Source organism: Pristis pectinata, chromosome 1 (genome assembly GCF_009764475.1).
Source record: "Pristis pectinata isolate sPriPec2 chromosome 1, sPriPec2.1.pri, whole genome shotgun sequence".
In the NCBI taxonomy this organism is placed as follows: domain Eukaryota; kingdom Metazoa; phylum Chordata; class Chondrichthyes; order Rhinopristiformes; family Pristidae; genus Pristis; species Pristis pectinata.
In genome coordinates, this window is record NC_067405.1 from 63,932,941 (window position 1) to 63,954,035 (window position 21,095).

The following is a 21,095-nucleotide window of genomic DNA, read 5'->3' on the forward strand; positions in this document are numbered from 1 at the left end:
CTTGTTCCTGATACTTCTCGCATTAAAGTAGACACACTTCAGCCCATCCAACTGACTGTAATTTTGCCCTTTCAAATGCCTGTCCTTCCTCACAGTCTTTCTACACTCTGCATGTACTTGTGACACTAAGTGCACTAACATCTGACCTATCAATCTGGTTCCCATATCTCTGACTACTAGTTTAAACCCTCCCCGACAGTTCTAGCAAACCTGACTGCCCTCCAGTTCAGGTGTAGCCGTCACTTTTGTACAGGTCGTACTTTCCCCAGAAAATATCCCAATGATCAACAAATCTGAAACCCAGCCCCCTGCACCAATTTATTAGCCACGCATTCATCTGCCAAATCATCTTATTCTTACCCTCACTGGTACGCAGCACAGGCAGCAATAGCATGGAAACAGACCCTTTGGCCCAACTGGTCCATGCTAACCAAGATTCCCATCTAAGCTGGTCCCATTTACAAGCATTTAGCCCATTTCCTTCTGAACCTTTCCTATCTGTGTAGCTGTCCAAGTGTCCTTTAAATATTGTTGAGGTACCTGCTTCAACCACTTCCTCTGGCAACTCATTCCATATATTGACCACTCTCTGGATGAAAAGCTTGCCCCTCAGGTTCCTGTTAAATCTCTCCCCTCTCACCTTAAACCTTTGCTCTCAAGTTCTTCATTCCCCAACTCTCGGAAAAAGTCTGTGTATTGACCCTATTTACGCCCCTCATGATTTTATACACTCCGTTGTGCACCTGCAAATTTCTTTCTCGTGACTGGTGTGCAAGAGCCTTTACATAAACTTTTCCAAATCAATCACTATTTAAGTGATCAATTGAACTTTCTTGTTGCACAATAAAGAGTCTGTTTCTTCATCTTAATCTTAAGTAGCCTGTTTCCTTATTGGTTTCACAACATATTGATTTAGAAAACATCTCCCTTCACATTCCATGAATATGCCTGCCACACTCTTGCTCTTCATTTGGATTGTCTGGTCTTGATATAAATTTTAATTGCCGATGTTTATTGTCTCATCCTCCTTAAATGCACTTATAATTTCATGATTTGTACCACAGTAGTTTGACAGTTTGACAGCTCCCACCAACATTTTCAGCTCCTTACTATTTCTTAGCTCCAGCCAAACTGATGCTACTTCTTCATTTTCTGAGCAAAGGTCCTTCAACTCTCCTGCCTTGATCCAATTGCTTAATATCAAGACTTTGTCAACATGTTTCAATTTTATGTATATTTTCGAAAAGTTTAGAAGCCAGGTATTTTTAATTTCCATTCAGGGTCATTTTGCAGCCATGTATGTCTCTGCAACAACTTCTAGATTACTTTCACTTATTCCTATTTGTGCCATTAGATATTGCCAGGCAGTGGAGGCACACAAGTCAACACCTCCCTGTACATGGACTATGTCGCTGTCTTCTGCTCGGATCCATGGGCAGTTCACAGATTGTTTAGCATCAGGGACCAGTTTGAGTTGGCATCGGGGGGCAGAGACAACCGAAGTGAGATCAAGGCCATGTTCTTTGGCAATTGGCCTGACCGATCCAATGACCCCTTGACCATCGGGACTTTCTACCAAAAGGTGCTGGGGATCTGGTTCAGAGGGGCTGAAGCATGTAACAGAAATTGGCTGGAATGCACTGGCAAGCTCAAACAAAAAGTGTGTCCATGGAAATGGCATTCTATGTCAATAACTGGGAAGAACTTGGTCATCTGGTGCGATATGTTCTCAGGGCTGTTGCACCTGGCGCAGATTTGGCCTGCCTCTGCTTCTCTGTCTCAGCAATCACCTGGGATGTCTTCCAGTTTATATGGGCGTCCAAGACGGAGCAAATCCAACATATCACAAGTTTCAAGTGCCGAGAGAATGGGGCAAAAGTGTACCCAACGTTGCCCTCATCCTGATGACCACCTTGCTGTGTGGCTGGAACAGGTAGTGTGTGGATCCATAATCCGTGGGCACCAAGTGTCACCACGTGCTGAAGTTCGACCTGTCCCTGGTTACCATGTTACCGTCCAAAGTCCCTGTCAGCTGGACGTTGACACAGTACTTGTCCTTTGTTGAAGAGTTCATCCATGTAAACACCTTTGACCACAAGGCCATCAGGCAGTGGTCAACACAGAACGTCCTGCAGACACTGTGGGACAGGGACTCCATGGATATGGTGGGGTGTTTCCCTGAGCAAACAGTCCAAACCATCTGGCAGAATACCTCATCACCAGACTTCACCAACAAGCTCCAAGACCTCAAGTGACTGGTGGTGAGAGGGGCCCTCACAGATCCTTCCTGTACAGACGTCATATTATCCCCAACGAACCCTGCCCTGGGGACGGCTGTGGTGAGGAAGAGATGGTCGTCCACCTCCTTGCAAAGTGTAGATTTGCAAAGAGGGTGTGGAGAAGGATGTAAGTGCCCGTGTCTCAGTCTCAGTTCATCCCAAGCAGTTGCGTGTTGGATCTACGGGCTGTTCCCAGGGTCAAATGCCAAGGCTGCTGGAAGGTCATCAACTTGGTGAAAGACACCCTTTGGTTTGCCCAAAACTTGTTGGTCTTCCAGCACAGAGAGATGTCCATCAGGGAATGCTGCAGAGTGGCACAGTCCAGGCTGCAGGACTATGTGCTGAGGGATACACAGAAACTCAGTGCAGCCAATGTTAAGGCTCTGTGGCGAATGACCACAGACTAGACCCCTTCCACTACTGCTCACGGAGGGGCTGAGTCAGGTGTGGAAGCCCCTCAAACAGTGAAAGGGTGTATCACACCAGGGGGGCCACATCAGTGGTAATGGTGCTACGGCTGTCTTTCTTTAAATTTTACATGACTGAATGTAACGGCATTGAATGTAAAAGTTTTGCACTGGTTCTTCCTTTGCATATATTTTTTATTATGAATAAAGTTTAAATTTGAAAGTAAAAGAAATGCAAACTGCAAGGAGCGACAAGGAATTCCCACAGGCTGCAGGTCATAAATGACACAGGTCTGAGCTCCCCTATCATATCTTTAACTAAAAAAAGTGCTGTTTTATAAAGTAAGTCATCCAACTTAAGCTCTTAGTTCCTGTAATTAATCAAGAATACACGATAAAACTAGCAGAAATCTTTATTGGACCCCAGTTCCCAATATTGACTGGGGGATTGCACTAGTGCAAGGGCTTGGATGGCAAGGAATTTATAAAATGAATTCAAGAAGGTTTTTTGAAGCAGCATGTAGAGAGTCCTACTGAGGAGGGGGCTAAACTTGAACTTATCTTAAGGAATGAGGTGTCTGTCAACTCATTGAAATGTCTATGCATGTTCCCTTTGGCATCTGTGACCACAGTTGTTCCTTTGTTGAAGAGACAAACCAGGAAATTATAGAGCCTTACATGAGCGGTAGGGAAATTATTGGAGAAGATTTGTAGAAACAGGATTTACATGCAGGCAGATAGGGTAGTGAAGAAAACATTAGGTATGTTTGCCTGTAGGCCAGGGGCATTGAATATAACAGTTGGGACGTCATGTTGCAGCTGTGTAAATCATTGCCATCCATGATGCCTTTCGACACTAACCCCATTTGCCTGCATTCGGCCCGCATCCCTTTGCACCTTTCCTATCCAGGGACCTGTCCAAATGCCTTTTAAACATTGTAATTGTGTCTGTCTCGACCACCTGGCAGCTCGATCCAAATAACCACCACCCTCTGTGTGAACATCTGTTGGGGATTGTTCATCATGGGACATCTTTCAAGAGTTATGTGATGGGGTAGCATCCAGTTAATACAAACAGTAACCAGTCAAAATAAAACCCTGTTCACAAGGTAACATTCATCTATACTTTAAAAGCATGAAATCACCGCTGGGTGTGGGACATTCTGGCTTTCCACTATTATGTATTATGTAGGACAAAACAATCAATGACTATTTATGTTAATAGGCCAGATCAGATGTGGTCAGGGACTAAATGACCATCCTGACAAATATTGTGCACCAATATTTCTAACACTTCCTCCTTCCTGATACAGATTTGGTTAGAACTTAGCAGCTACGTTGCATCATTAGGTGCAAGGTAATCTATGGTCGAGCCATTTCTGAATCCACACTGCCAGGTTTCCCTGGATCCCATGCCTCCTGACTTTCTGAATAAGCCTTCCATAAGCAACCTTATCAAACGCCTTACTAAAATCCATGTACACCATATCCACTGCTCTATGATTGTTTGCCAAGTGATTGATTGATTGGGACCTCCTTAGTATAAAGGGGATAGATGGGACGGACTTTGTTCGGTGTATACAGGAAGGATTCCTGACACAGTATGTGAACAGAGCGACTAGAGGAGAGGCCATACTGGACCTGGTACTTGGCAATGAGCCCGATCAGGTTTCAGATCTCTCGGTGAGAGAGCATTTTGGAGATAGTGACCATAACTCCTTATTTTACACAGTGAGTGGTGGGTGTGTCTAACACACTGCCAGCAGAGGTTGTGAGGGCAGATATATTAGGGACATTTCAGAGACTCTTTGATAGCCACATGAATGATAGAAAAATGGAGGGCTATGTGGGAAGGAAGGGTTAGATAGATCTTAGAGCAGGATAAATGTTGGCACAACATTGTGGGCCGAAGGGCCTGTACTGTGCTGTAGCGTTCTCTGTTCTATGTTCCACTTAAGTCCCTACTCAATATTAATGCATCAGAGACATGAGCAGAGATGGAATGCACCCTTTCAAGAAACGCATGTTGTTGACTTGCTGTTGAAATACGTTACCAGATTGCAGGGAGTGATACTCCACATGCCACACACTCCCCGAAATTTGCCAATGAAATTTTGAGATACCTTCATCTCCTTGCTGGGGTCATTGGACACTTTTGTGCACAGGACAACATTTGCGCATTACTTTTTATGACCTTTAAAACCACTGGTTGGTGACAATGGACCAGACTTCAAAGGAGAAAGCTTCACTGAGCTCCAAAAATATTTGTTTTTTATCCGAGGGTTGCATATTTCACATCACCCACAACTACAGGCATTACAGAAATGTTGTCAGTTCAGTTAACTCAACGGGCATGTACATTGCCTGTGAGTCGCAGGGTAATCATATCAACTGCTGTAGTTCCTATTTATACCATTAATTCACCTCACTTGTTCTAAGTTTTTGTCTTTTTAGCATTTACCCTGCACTCACTTTAATTGAAGATATTGGCTAATGTTTGGATACACTGCCCCTTCCCGACAGACTCTGCTAATCATTACCGAGATCCTTTCCATGTAATATCAATTTACACTTTCTTTATAACTTACTAATTTCCCCGCACTAGAAACCTCCACCCTCATGGTTTAATTTAAAGTCTTATCTACAGGCCGATTTATTTCAATTGCCAGGTACTGTCCCCAGCTGAACTCAAGTGAATCCCATCCGAACCATACAAGTAAACTAATGGCATAAATAGGAATAAGTAAGTGCAACCTAAAAGCTGTTGCAGAGACATACATGGCTGCAAAATGACCCTCAATGGAAATTAAATATTCCTGGATTCTAAGCTCTTAGAAAATAAACAATACAATTGAAAGAAGGTGACAGTCTTGATGTTAAGCAATTGGATCAAGGCAGGAGAGTTGAAGGACCTTTGCTCAGTAAATGAAGAAGTAGCATCACTTTGGCTGGAGCTAAGAAATAGTAAGGAGCTGAAAATGTTGGTGGGAGCAGTCAAACTGTCAAACTACTGTTGTACAAATCATGAAATTAGAGGTGCATTTAAGGAGGATAATACAATAAACATCAGCAATTATAATTTACATCAAGATCAGACAAGCCAAATAAGGAGTAACAGTGTGGCAGGGATATTCATGGAATGTGTAGGGAGATGTTTTCTAGATCATTATGTTGAGAAAACCACAAGGAAACAGGCTGTTTAAAATTAAGATAAAGAAACAGACTCATTATTGTGTAATGAGTAAGATCAATTGATGACCCCTAAAGCTAAAGAGACCTTCAGGGACCTGTGATCGCCACTTGGTAGAATTTTATGTATAACTTAACAGTGATTTTGTTCAATCTGAAACCAACATCTTAAATCTGAATATAGCAAACTACCAAGGTAAGAGGTGTGGTTTGGTTGTGGGAGATTAAGAGGTCGGACACTGAACAAGCAATGGATAACACTTCATGAAGTAATTACATAGCTTGTAACAGGTATGTATACTTTGAAGCCAAAGAAAAATTCAGACAGGAAGTGGTCCAGCCATGACTAACAAGTTAAAGATAGACTTAGATCCAAAGAGAAGGCAAATAAAGTTGCTGGAAAAAAATAACAGGCCTGAAACTAGGAGCAGTTTAGAATTCAGCAAAAAAAATGACCAAGTTTTTGATTAAGAGAGGAAAAATAGAACATGAGAGTAAACTTGAAAGGAACATAAAAATGGACTATCATTCTTTCTATGAATACTTTAAAACATGAAAATAAGTGGAGACAAAAGTATTTCCCTTATAGGCAGAAATGGGAAAATTCATAATGGGGAATAATGAAATGGCCGAGCTAGTAAACACATGCTTCGGTTCTGTTTTCATGGAACAGGGCACCAGAAATATGAGGAAACCAAGAGTCCAATAAAGAGGAGGAATTAATGGAAATTACTGTTTGTAGGAGAGGTAGTGTTGGAAAATTTAATGGCACAGAAAGCTGATAAATTCCTAAAGAATGATAATCTGCAACCCAGACTACTAAAAGAGGTTGCCATGGGAATAATTGGTGTTTTGGTTGCCACTTTGTTAGGAAACAAAGAAAGGCAGAGTATCATTAAAATGGTGATTGATTCGGAAATGTTTACGTAAAGGCACTTGTACACTGGTCACGAGAAACAAACGTGCAGGTGCGCAACAGAGTGTATAAAATCATGAAGGGCATAAATAGGGTCAATGCACGGTCTTTTTCCGAGAGTTGGGAAAACAAAAACTAGAGGACATAGCTTTAAGGTGAGAGGAGAGAGATTTAATAGGAACCTGAGGGGCTAATTTTTCACCCGAAGGGTGGTTAATGTAAGGAATGAGTTTCCAGAGGAAGTGGTTGAAGCAGGTACATCAACAATATTTAAAGCACACTTGGACAGCTACATGGATGAGAAAGGTTCAGAGGGAAATAGGCGAAATGCCGGCAACTGGGTCTAGTTTAGATGGGAATCTTGGTTAGCATGGACCAGTTGGGCCGAAGGGCCTGTTTCCATGCTGTACGACTCCATGACTCTAATCAATTAAGAAAACAAGTGACCTACATTGAAAGAGATTTTGAGTAGAGGAGCAAGGGAGTTGTGCTACAATTATATGTCCTTTGCTGAGACCACTCCTGGAGTATTCAGTGAAGTTTAGGTTTCCTTTCCTGAGAAAGAGTCTACTTGCCAAAGAGGGAGCGCAGTGAAGGTTCACCAGACTAATTGCTCAGATTCAAGGCTGCCATTTGAAGTGAAGGTGGGTCAACGAGGCCTGTATTCTCTGAGTTTTGAAGAATGAGAAGGGATCTCACTGAAACATACAGAATTGGTAATTGGTTTATTATTGTCACATGTAGCCAGGTACAGTGAAAAACTTTGTGTTGCATGCCATCCAGACAGATCATTTGATTAGAACAGTGCATTGAGGTAGTACGAAGGAAAAGCAATAACAGAGTACAGAACATAATGTTGCAGTTACTGTGCAGGCAGACAAGAAACAGACTGAATGCTGCTGAGGCATTTACCTGCAAAGAGGTGGTGTGGGCACGTCTGAAACAAGGGACCGCAGTTTTAGGATATGAGGTGCGACATGAAGGACTCAAATAAAGAGAAATTACTTCAATCAGAGGGTATGAACCTCAAGGTGCTGAACAGATTTAAGGCAGCTGCAGATAGCGACCTAGGCACAAAATGCATTCAGGAGTATGGAGAGAGAGCAGGAATATGATGTTGAGAAAACGGATCAGCCATGATCATACTGATGCAGAGCAGGTTCTGGGACTGAATGGTCTACTCCTGCTCCTACTTTTCATCTTTATCAGAAGACTGATAGCGTTGCCAAAAAAATGCAGAATGCAGGGTGTTGCGACAGTGAATAAACCAAACATAGTCTGGAGCTGTAGGTAAAAACAAACTGCTGGAGGAACTCAGCGGGTCAGGCAGCATCTGTGGAGGGAAACGGACAGTTGACATTTTGGGTCAACACCCTTCACCCTGACCTGAAGCATCGACTGTCCATTTCCTTCCACAGATGCCGCCTGACCCCCTGAGTTCCTCCAGCACTTTGTTTGCTCCAGATTCCAGCATCTGCAGTCTCTTGTGTCTCCTGAGCTGTAGATGTGTGAGGTCTTTATTCAGCAACGATGAGCAGGCATTCTGGAAGGAGCTCTCTCTGAGAGTAACAGCAGCTTATTGAATACAGTTTCAATGGGTATAAGTACAATGTTAACTTCAACACTTTGGGTGTAACATTGTAGAATAGGGTCAATGCACATTCTTTTTTCTGAGAGCTGGAGAATCGTGAACTAGAGGACGTAGATTTAATGCGAGAGTGGAGAGATTTAATAGGAGCCTGAGGGGCAACCTTTGTCTGGATTATCTTGGGAATTATAAACAGGTGAGTCTCACGTCAGAGGTGGGGAAGCCACTGCAGAGGATTCTGAGGATTCTCAGGAAACAGTTCACCAACATGCCTCAGATCCTTTTTGCCTTAACTTCTAGACCAGCCTACCAAGTGGGGTAATGTCAAAAACCTTACTAAAGTCCATGTAAACCATGTCCACTACCCTGCCTTCATCAATCTTTGTGTTACCTCCTCAAATAACTCAATCAGATTTGTGAGTCATGTTCTCCCCTTTCAAAACCATGTTGAATGCTTCAAACCAGAATTGGGATTTTGAATTGGTTTATTATTGACATTTGTACCACGGTACAGTGAAAAACTTGTCTTGTAAACTGTTCATGCAGATCAATTCATCACACTATGCATTGAAGTTGTATAAGGTAAAAATAATACGGAATGCAGAATAAAGTGTTACAGCTACAGTGAAAGTACAGTGCAGGTAGATAATAAGGTGCAAGGCCACATCGAGGTAGATTATGAGGTCAAGGGTCCATCTTTTCATACTAGGGTACCATTCAATAGTCTTATAACAGCAGGGCAGCAGCTGTCCATGAGCCTGGTGGTATGTGCTTTCAGGCTTTTGTATCTTCTGCCCAGTGGGAGAGGGGAGAAGAGAGAATATCTGAGGTGGCTGGGGCTTTGATTATGCTGGCTGCTTTACTGGGGCAGCGATAAGTATAGACAGAGTCCATGGAGGAGAGACTGGTTTCTGTGATGTGCTGAGTTGTGTCCACAACTCTGCTGTTTCTTGTAGTCACAGGCAGAGAAGTTGCCATACCAAGACGTGATGCATACAGATGGGATGCTTTCTCTGGTGCATGGATAAAAATTGGTGAGGGTCAAAGGGGATATGCCATAAATTTCATTGGCCTCCTGAGGAAGAAGAGGTGCTGGTCAGCTTTCTTGACCGTGACGTCTAAGTGTTCGAATCAGAAACAAATACACCCTCTCACACTCACACTAGGGTGATAGCGAAACGTGGGGGAGACGCAACAGGGGTGAAGTGCGCACACGCTCACACACACACACACACACACACACTCACACGCTCACACACACACACACACACACACACGCTCAAAACGAACTAGTACAAACGATCAGGGAATGAACAAATACGTTGTCTGGACCCCCTGAATCGGGACAAACAACAGCTCTACGCTACTGCAATCCTTTGATGGTGCTGTTTTGGTCGGCCCTCTCACAGGGCACCGCCACCAGTGCACCCGATTATGAGTCCACCACCGTCAGGGCGTACTGTTTTTTATTGTGGCGTGGGAGCGGTCCGATATAGTCTATTTGCCACACGCGACCCGCTCCCGTGCTGCGGCGAATGTGAGCCGGTGGCCCCGCCGGGCAGCCTCGTGGTTTTACCTGCTGGCAGGTGGGGCAAGTGGTGATAGTGGTTTTGCACTGATCCACCGTAAGGGCAACCCCGAACTGCTCTGCCCAGCGCCGTGTACCATCAGCCCCGAGGTGACCGCTCTTGCGGTGCGCCCATGCGGCTAGGGTGCTGAGGTCAGGTTCCTCCGGGGAGACAGTAGCGCAGCATATCTGGGCAGCCTGGTCCACAGCGGCATTACATATGGCCTCCTGAGTACTCTTGTGGGTATGGGCATCCACATGGTGGACCGATATCTGTCTCTGGGCGGCTTGGTCCCAGATGTGGTGCCAGTCTTCCTGTCCTCAGAGGGGGCGCCCGTGAATTTCCCACCCCATCTCGTGCCACTGTGCCATCCACACTGCCATACCATTGGCTACTGACCAGGAGTCCATCTAGATGTGGACAGGCTGGGTGGTGTCCCGTAAAGTGAGCGCTACCGCTAGCTCAGCCAATTGACTGGACCCTCCCGATCCCTCTTTTGTTAACGTTTTCCCTGTGGCAGTATGAAGTGTCGCCGCTTTCCAATGTTTTTTCCCATTTTTCCAGCGGCTGGAGCCGTCTGTGAACCAGGCGTGCAGTTTCTGTTCGAGGTCAAAGGAGTCGAAGGGTTGGCCCCAGGATACGGGAGAGGGCTTGATCTCGGGTATGTCCAGGTGTGGGTGCTGGGATTGGGGGAAGGACGTAACCTGTTCGTGGAGGTGGCTGACCCCTTCTGGACCGGTTCCGCCCGGTCCGAGCTGTACCACTTCCACTTCACTATCGAGGACCTCTGGAGTCGGGGGGTTTGACCCAACGCATCATGGGCAGATGGAGGCGAAGGACCACGGGGCCAGTACTGGTTTGGTTCTCGGTTGCGAGCAGCGCCGGGTAGCAGGCCAGCAGCTGGCGCTCGAAGGTGCTGTAGCAGGTGGCGCCCTCAGGCGGTGATTTGCCGGAGGCTCCACTCGGCCACCGACTCGCTAGCGGAGACCTGTAACTCGAAGTGGACCCCTTCCTGTCGCGGGGTAAGGGGTAGGGCTTGCTCCACCGCCTGTGTGGCTGCTTCAAAGGCAGCCTGCTGTTCAGGCCCCCACAAGAACGTGGCTTTCTTGCGGGAGATCTTATAAAGCGGTCTCAGGAGTACGGTCAGGTGAGGGATGTATTGCCGCCAGTAGCCAAGGAGGCCCACGAAACTCTGGGTGTCCGTCTTGTTGGTGGGGACAGCAAAATTTAAAATTTTGTTCTTCGCAGTGTCAGGAATTATCTCTTCCCCCTGCGTGCCCCTGTATGCCCGGGAACAATACATTCTGGGCTGGACCTTGTACCTTTTCCATATTAATGAGCCTCCGAGACAATAGCCTCCGAGGGCCCCTGTAACAATACGTCATCTATGTCATGAGTGACTGACACCCCTGGGGGAAGGTGAATGGGTTGCAGATCTCGGGCTATTAAGCCATGACAGATTGTTGGGCTAAGGATGCACCCTTGTGGCAGACGTTTGAATGTATATTGTCTCCCGTCCCAGGTGAATGCAAGTTGGTCCTGGGAAGTGTCGTGGAGGGGGATGGAGAAGAATGCGTTGGCCAAATCCACAACGGCATACCGTGGTTTGTCTGGGCGCCTTGCAATATCTTCCACTAAAGTGACAATGTTGGGTACCGCGGACGCGAGGAGGGGGGCAGCCTTGTTTAAGTGTCGGTAGTCTACCGTCATGCGCCACATCCCATTCTTTTTGCAGACGGGCCAGACGGGACTATTAAAAGGGGATGCTGTGGGTCTAATGACTCCCTCCCGCAGCAGGGCTTGGACGGCCTCTGTGATGTCTCGGTGCACCCCCCGACACCCTATATTGTCTACTGCAAACGACCTTGGAGGGAGGGGAAACAACGACCGGCTCCCACTTGGCCGCCCCGACTACCACCGTAGCACAGGCGATTCCAAAAGTGAACTTGCCTCGGTTGGTGTGCAGGGACTGTCCCTTTAAGACGTTGATCCCCAGTATACATTCCGTGGAGTCTGCGATCAAAACAGTCACAGTCCGGGGAGGCTGGTTCCCGATGGTCATACGGACCCTGAATTCCTTTGTGGGCAGAAGGGAACCCCCCAACCCCTCTACCTGCATTTGGGTCCCCTTCTACACAATGGGGTTCCCCAGGAAGATAGTGTGCTGGGCACCCATATCGACGAGTGCCATCCACTTCTGCACATTCCTCTTTCCCCAGTGTACCGCTACGGGTATGTGTGGACTCAGGACCCCCAGGCTTGGAAGGGTGACAGAACAGACGCGCTGGGGACCCCGGCCTTCATCCTATGGGAGCTGGTAGGGGGTTGCCACCCTGTGGGCGAGGATTCCTGCTGGCAGAAGTGGGACATTTCCAGTCGCAGCAGGTCTCGGAGCTGAGCCCGGAGGTCAGGGAAAGCTAATTCAGGTGGGGGAGGTGCGGAGGCAGTATCAGTGTCTGCGGGGTCAGCCCACGTGGTCCGGCGGTTGGGGGCGCCGCCCCCCGGTGTTGGGCTTGGCCCCGGGGTGGTCACATGCTTTCCCCCACAGAGCTCTTTCCATCGTGCACAGAGAGCAGGGGTCGGATCCCATCTATGGTAGCACGGTCCACCCCTGCGCGCAACAGGTCCAGGTACAGCTGCTTGCGCGACAGGCGAGGGGTGGTGTCCCCAGCCTTTGTCTCCGCTCTGCGGACCTGTGTGGCCACCCCCCGCTGCATGTATTCTAACCTCTCCAGGAGGGTAATGGCTTCCCGTTCTGTCCTCCCGCTGGCTGCTCCCATGAGGGGCAGGACCACTGGCCTCAGGTCGGGGCATGCGGTGGTGACCAGGTACTCCGCTAGCGGACTGGTCGCGATGGTATTTTCTAACAGCCCGAGGTCACCCGTCTCTGTGTATATGCCGGTCACTAGTGCCCACTCCCGGATGACCCTGGTGCCCTCACTGACCGTGCCCCACTGTGGTCGCGCGTACAAATCCCACTCGAGGAGGGTAGGGTATCGGATTCTCACGGCGGCCACGACCCTATCCCACAGGGTAGCGGCGTCCCCAATCCCTCCCGGTGGCAGCAGCAGACCGTTATTAATGCTCTGTTGGTCCGACAAGCTCCCCAGGGTACTCGCCTCCTGGTGAGAGAGTTTCACGTTGGGGGCCCCCTCGTCCCACAGGCGGAGCAGCCACGCAGCCAGTGGTTCGTCCGGACGCTGGCGGTACCGATCCACCAGCTGGGTGAGCTCTTTAATGGAGAAGTCCCGGGTCTCCGTGGTCTCGGAGGGGTCGCGAGCACCTTCCCCTGCGGGGGTCCCATCCTGACTCCCTTCCCTTCTATGGCAGACCTGGGACCGCGTGGTGACAGGTCGAGCCTGCAGGGGCTCGGGCGCCTAGGGCAGGGGGCGGGTATAATGGGACTCGGGCTCTTCGGGTACCCCCTCCTCATCCTCATCCATCCAAATGTCCCCATCCCCCAGCCATGCGTCCAGCTTGTCGCCACGCTGGAACAAGGCATGGATTTTAAACGGGTCCGGTTGCCAGCCAGACCTGCGGGCGGCTTGTGCCTGCTGTACTTGAATCGGCCTGCAGGCAACATCAGTACCTCTGGCCTCGAGGTCGTTGGCCCGAGTCTGGGCAGTCTGAACTGCCTCCTGCAGCGTGCAACATCGCTGCCGAAGCGTTTCTATCTCCTTTTCCCTCTGTAGATAGGTATCCTGCAACTGGTCAGTAATCTCAACCTGACGCCTCAAAAGGGATGCCAGGAGCCAGAAGCCACCCCTTTGACTCCCTATGGCTCTGGGGAACCCCAGCTTCTGGAGGAAGTTTCTTACCACGTGGATCTAACTGTTCAGACCAGTCCACTGGCTTCCCGTGGTCTGCCAGCAGACTGGCCAAGCTCCCAAATCCCTCTCTCTCGTCCGTCCATCCTGGGATCCTCTCCTCAGTGTCTACACTTTCTTTCTTCTCCTTGTTCCAGAACATCCTACCCGCGTCTGTGTCCAGCCAATACCCTTAAGACCCTCCTCGCAGCTCCAATTGTTATGAGAAAGGTTCTTTTGGTATCTTAAAGATAAAGGTATCTGGACACACAGTCTTTGTACTTGAAAAGGAGGATTTGATACACAAAGACTGACGTGGGAACAGAATGTGAAGGAACAAATACACCCTCGCACACTAGCACTAGGGTGATAGCGAAACGTGGGGGGAGTCGCAACAGGGGTGAAGTACACACACGCTCACACGCACACACACGCACACATGCACACACACACACACACACACACACACACACACACAAAACGAACTGGTACAAACGATCAGGGAATGAACAAATATGTTGTCTGGACCCCCTGAATCGGGACAAACAACAGCTCTACGCTACTGGGAATCTACTCAGGATGCTCCTAGACCCCTCTGGAAGTGGACCCTCTCAACCGTGGTCTCAACCCCAGCAGCAATCGGAAAAGAGGAAGAGAGCCCACGTGGACCATCTTTTATAGGGCTGTAGCGGGGTGGAGCCCGCCCAGGTGAAACAAGCCAATGATTCAGGGTCAAGAACAGAGGTGGGTTATGAGCCAATCCTCAGGTGTGCTCTTTACTGGGAGGGGCGGAGCCAGACCCTTGATTGACAGTGGTGCAGCTTCCGACCTGATGGGCAATGCTATCATCCGACCATGGGGGTCAGTAGTGTTGTCACTGTCATCTGACCCCTGGCCTTTCATACTACAGATGGAATATAATTTCCCTAAAGGGTGGTGCTTGTGGCGATCGGTCGACTCAGAATGTCTGTGAACGTCAGGGTGAGTCAGTGCGAGGATCCTTATTCTGACGGAGGCTCTGTGTCTGGGAAGGTTGCCATTGATGCATTGCAAACTGCCTTGCCCCCTTTTTATCTTCAGGGGTTTGTGAGGGAAAGAGAGGAGAGGTGGGTGGGATGACAATCAGATAGTCTCATGGTGAAGATGGTTGTAGGGAATGGAGTGGGCTCAGGAGTGACGGTGCGGGGTTATGGATGTAGGGGGCTGTAGACATGATCAGAGTGGTGTCAGCTGGGATTTGATTGGGATGGGAGTCAGGAGGTGTTTGGGGACTGGTATGGTGAGGAGATGATTGGAGCGAGGCTGAGGAGATGATGGGATGTTGGTCAAAGAGCAATTCAGAGGTCATGCTGAGAATCAGGATGGAAGCCGAAGATAGGATCATGGAGGTGGGGGACAACATCGGTGGAATGAACACCCCCAAGAACATTGGACCTCATCAGTATTTGTGTGGGGTCAGTAATTCTGCAATTGGTGAATTCAAGGCCCTCAGAACTACTCAAGTCAAGGCAATCAAGAAATGAGCCCCAGAGCTGATGCATGATCCAGCCTTGCCAACTGGTGCTGCTGTTGGGGCAGAAGCTGTTTCCTACTTCTTTTCCCCTGAAGCCAAAGTACCGTGTCCCCAAAACAATCCAGCGCCCCTTTAATGAAGCAACTCCTTGAAGCTAACAATTCCTTCCGATGCCTATTTCATACGAAGATAGGAATGAGAAACAGGTGTGGACCATTCAGCCCCGTGCTTGCTCCACCACTCAGTAAGATCGTGGCTGATTTTCTACCTCATTGTCACTTGCCTGCATTAATCCTACATTCCTGGTGACATCATTAAGTTTCTTAATTTAATCATTTCGTAATTTAATGCCTTTGCTGGAAAGCTAATGGCTTGTGCCAACCACCTAACTGATGTTCAGGCCATCATCACTTTACCCAATCACATATGAGTGAAGAAAGGCCAGAAATTTGTTCCAGCTGGTGAAACTAAGAGGATGGTCGGTGGATCGGACATCTATTACACATAGCGCCTGAGCTTTAACTCAATTGCCAGCAATGGTATTAAACATCAAACACTGGTTACAATGTGTGGCTGATCTGAGGTTTCCAGAGGCAGCCACTGGGATGTTTGGTCAGAATTCGCTGTTTGACTGAGAAGAGACGTTTGCTTTTTTAGGTGCAACAGTCTTCTGAAATGAATTGAGCTTCTGGGCTTTAAGGGTTATCTGTCTCATTAATAAACCATGTACGACATTTGGAAGATTGTGATAATTAGATTTTTATTTAGTAAAGACACCAGGCAACTGCTAACATTCAAATTACTGAAAATCTTACCGTCTAAAGAAATAGATACAATAGGTGTGAGTTGATTGTCATCTTGTTTTGTGGAACTAATAGTGCCCCAGAGATTCAATGATTAAATTTTCTTGATAAAATATTATCTTTTAAAACATTGCTGCATTAATCCCTGACACCAAATTGTTTCCCGTGCAAAACATTTAGAAAGATATTTTGATTTCAAATAGCTACTGGTCAGTTTACATGCAAAAAGCTGCAGAAGCATGGTATGTGCTGTTCCTGATGGGACTTCACCCAATTTTACACATCCCCCCAACACTTGACCATGCCGTCAAACAGTGAAGATACAGTCTCCAATGGCAGTCAGACAGACACAACAAATCCTTTAACTGCATGGAAAAGACAGAGGCTGCAGAGGAGAGGGAGACAACTCACACATTCAGTATGAGTGAATATCCCAGCAGTTAAATGCTGGAAAAATACACCCTGACAGCTGTACACTCTCTGAACTCTTGAAGGCATTTGAGCAATCCAAGTTCTGTAACTGTGGAGTCACATCTCCTGAGGTCAGCGTGTCTTTTTAAAAAGCAGAAAAGGCAACAACCTCGTGTGATGTGTTCCTAGTTCTTCTGAGTCTGTTCCATGACCCTCATACGTTGCATCCAATTTATGGCAAGGTGGATGGAAATGGATGTTACGTGAATAATGACAGGAAGATGTCAGTAATGTTTACATGACTCACACATGGAGGTGGCTGGTCCAATTTCACAACTGGCATGGTTTTGCCAAGGAATGTTGACTGGCATGCAGCTAGTGCCTTGAAGACACACGCAGCTCAACCCAATGTTATGATTCTGTTTCTTATTCATATTTGGGTCAATTTGGAACAGAACATACCTCAATTCAGTTAATTTGTACATGCATGAAGAGCAATAATATTGTAAATTCCTGTTGAAAGCTATTGCGTAAATTACTAATGATTAAACACTAAGTTATTGGTAATTAAGCATGAAATATGATGCTGAACTGAAATTTTTAAGACAAAGAATTTTCTTCGTTTTGACCGATTTTCTTTGCCTCGATATCTTTATCCATTTGGTTTTACCATGACATCTGAAATGTAAGTAGAAATGTTTATTTATTGGGAGTCTCCATCACGGACACAACCCTCCCCACCATCGAGGACATCTTCAAGAGGCGGCGCTTCAAAAGGCAGCATCCATCACAAAGGACCCTCACCTTCTGGGACATGCTCTCTTCTCGTTACTACCATCGGGGAGGATGTACAGGAGCCTGAAGACCCACACCCAACAATTAAGAAACAGCTCCTTCCCTGCCATTATCAGGTTTATGAACAGTCCATAAACCCATAAACACCGCCTCATCGTTCCTTCTTTTTGCACTATTTATTTATTTTGTAGTTTATTGTAATTTTATGTCTTTGCACTGTACTGCTGTCGCAAAACAACAAATTTCACATGATATAAGTCAATGATAATTAATCTGATTCTGCCTCCCATAGCTTCATCTAAATATTAGCTAATTATTTTTGGTAAACATTTTTCCTTAAGTCACAAAAAGTGGAAGTATCTTTCACTTGGATATATGTGTAGAAATTGGCCGCTTTTGCAAAGCATGTGTTTTTCTTATGCAATGCGTGGAATGGGCTGCAGGCAACGGTGGTGGAGGTGGGGGCGGATACGATAGGGTCTGTTAAGAGACTTTTGGATAGGTACATGGAGCTGAGAAAAATAGAAGGCTATGGGTCAGCCTAGTAATTTCTAAGGTAGGGACATGTTCGGCACAACTTTGTGGGCTGAAGGGCCTGAATTGTGCTGTAGCTTTTCTATGTTTCTATGTAATATTAATGGCATCAACATGAGTAGAATTATTTACTTTGGGAATTGTTCTTAATGCAATAATCAAGCACAAGTACTCAGAACTTTTCAAACTCCATTCATGGGCAGCTGGATGAGTGAAGCATGTTTGAAGAAAATTCAGAGAATTGGTTTCATATTTCTTAGATATAAGTTAACAGGATCTCAACAGGCAAATGGGATTAGTGAATGAAAATCAAAAAAATGACAGGGGCTGGAAATTTGAAATAAAACAGAAAAGGTTGGTAACATTCAACAGGCCAGGCCATGTCTGTGGAAAAAGAAACTGCATTAATATTTCAGACCGAAGAACCTTCATCAGAAATGGAATGAGAACTTGTGCTCACTTGGAGGATAAATAACAGGAAGGATCAGCTGGGCCAAATGGCCTATTTTGTGCAATAAAGAGATCACATCAATGAAACGTAATGAGGAGAATTTCCTCTTCAGCAGCTGACAAGTAACTGAGTTGATACTTACTACACATGTATTTCGCTCCTCCCATTTTCCTCTGTCTCATAAGCTCCATGTGGATTGTACTGGTTAAGCTTCATTTGACTTGCACTTAGACTCCTCTGCTGACGTCTAAACGGCCACCTCCTCCTGTTGCCTCTACTCCTGCCATATCTCCTCCTGCAGTACCTATTTCCTCTCCCGCCCTATTTCAACAAGAAAGTGTTTCATTTGTACAGATACTCAAGAGAAAAGAATGCTTTTTTTATGTAGACTTTTATCAAAGCACCATAGAATCTGCCTCTGTTCTAATTAATCGCATCTTACATGCAATCAGACTGGTCTTTGTTAAGCACATGTGCATTACCATGTATGGCTTTACATCTCCACGAGTTAGCAGTAAATCAAGCTGATGGAATTTTCCATGGTGAGGCTCTGTGACTGGATGCAGAATGTGCATTAATATTTTTGAGGCATTTTGACACTACCTGGGCCTTGCACACAATGAGGAGCTTATCAGGAAAACAAAAGGTGTTTTCTTCCCAATAATGTGTGTCCTGGTTTTCATGAGCACCTTGATGCAGGATATTCTACAATGGCGGGATAGTTATTCCACTGCCCTGAATCACACGCCACCTGCATTTGGGCTACGATCTTCTTCCAACGTGGCCTCTAGCACAGTTTTACGCTGGAGACCTGGCTGCCAGCTTGCTGGTCCGGCTGAGTATATAGGAGGGGCAGCTGCACTCATAGAATAGCTTTGACAGATGGTGTGGCCCCTCCATCCCAAGCTCACCGGCTGTTAAAGCTGCCACCGACACTGGATGGATGTGAATGTGTTTGACAGTCACTAACAGTTGAAAACAACCAGAACTGATTACTAAATAAATGTAAAGTTGAAAAATTACTTTTTTTAATAGTTTAAAGTGAACTGAAATATTAAAAGACTCAAACACATTTGAAAGCAATTAAAAGCATTCAAACTAACTTAAGTTAACTAAAAGCCATTGCTTACCATTTTCCCAGCAGCCATTTCTTCTCAATCATTGCAGTGAATCTGCTATACTTGCACTCGTTTTATCCCAATGCTTAAGTTTAAAAAATGAAAATGCCACAGCATCTGCGCAGGTCAGCTGAGCACTTCCTGAATTTTCTTGGTTTTATTTCAGATTTATCACATTTGCAGTTTTTGCTTTTTTACCTAGCACAGGTTCAGTTGATTGATTTCCCAGTTTGAGAGCTGGGAAGGCTGCAGAATTTGATGTTGCACTGTTGGACTCCATGAGGAAGGCACCTCAGCTCCTTAGGCCCACACCAGCACTGGACACCTGGACTTCTGCTGAGAAATGGGAGTCAGTCCTGGTGCAAATGCTGGTGTCGGGGCAGAAGATTTGCCTCATTTAAGCCACATGACCATATTCTGGGCACTGTCACTGATCATGGGACTTAGGTATTTCTGCCCACTTTTGCTTAAAGCTGGTCCAGAGTTTCCAGCATCAGTGAATCACGCCGGCTGACATTTGTGACGAGCTCTGTGCTCCATTAGAGTTCTCTCAGAAGATCATTGGCAAACGATGTATATTTAAAAAATGTCCTGCTTCTCGAAACCAGCACAAACAGAATCAGATGACGGGATATTCTGTTTCTCAGAATTTTTTTTCAATTCATTCTTTTACTCCTCGCTTTGTGCAAGGAAATGGAAGTCGGAACTCAGCAGCCACAATTAAAGACGTGTGGACACGACAGAGGGTGGCATGAGAGTGCAATCTGAACACAGTTCCACCCTCGGACTGTGGGGCAGGGATGGGATGAGAAGCTGATTAGTGCTTCCAGTGCATATGGTTCACAGAGCATAAGTTTAACTAACCGACAATAAAATACTTTGTTAAAAACACGCGAAATATTGTCAACAGATGTACCAATGAATTGAAGGAGCTTGAATCATTGAGCCAGAGCAGGTCACCGTGTTCTCATTGAATATATGTCCTTTGCCACGTGGGAAAATCAGGATGTTCCTCACCTTTATGGGATGTGTTGTAGCTGGCTGAGCTCAAGCTCTTGGTTTCTGAGCAGGAGCCAAATCTGGCATCACTGAAATGCACCCACATGTGGGATTAGAAAGGAATGGCAGGTGCAGACAGCACTGGAGCAAGAAATGGTACACAGGAGCAGATTGGGAGACAATACAAAAAGATCCAAGAGATTTAAAATAAACAAAGAAAGTGCCATGGGCATCGTGACTGCAAACCTTGATACTTCTGAAATGCACAGGAGGCTGATTCAGTCCTGGATTTCAAAAAGGAATAATCATCTGATCGAAAAGAAAATTGAAGGCCCAACGTGAAAAGGTGAAGGAATAAGCAAGCTAAGTTGTCCTTGCAAATTCGAAGGGCAATTTTTAAAGGGCTAAATGAGCTACTGTGCAGGTAACATGAGAGTCATAGAGTTGTGCAGCACGGGAATAGGCCCTTCGGCCCATCTGTGTCCATGCCGACCAAGGTGTATATTCAAGCTAATCCCATTTCCCAGCGCTTGGCGCAGATCTCGTCATCCATATACCTGTCCACACACTTCTTAAATTTATCTAATGTACCTGCCTCAACCACTTCCTCTGGCAGCTGGCTCCATATATCTACCAGCTGCTGTATCAAAAAGTTGACCCTCAGATTCTTATTAAACCTTTCACCTCAAAACTATGTCGTCTGGTTTTCTATTTTCCA

General features: G+C 46.4%; 1 protein-coding gene across 2 annotated transcripts in view; it reads right to left on the reverse strand.

Annotated features, from left to right (window-relative positions):
• Nucleotides 1-21,095, reverse strand: part of LOC127568647 (integumentary mucin C.1-like) — a 54,358-nt gene that overhangs the window by 26,335 nt on the left and 6,928 nt on the right. Inside the window, exons 5-6 of one of the 2 annotated variants that reach the window (XM_052012651.1) lie at nucleotides 18,403-18,581; nucleotides 16,008-17,158 (exon numbers count right to left, since the gene is read on the reverse strand). The exons of the other annotated variant lie outside the window; for it this stretch is intronic. Coding sequence (XP_051868611.1) covers nucleotide 17,158; nucleotides 18,403-18,581 — 180 coding nt within the window. The 3' untranslated portion in view covers nucleotides 16,008-17,157. Of the gene's footprint in view, nucleotides 1-16,007; nucleotides 17,159-18,402; nucleotides 18,582-21,095 lie in introns of those variants that run through there. 2 annotated transcript variants of the gene reach the window in all.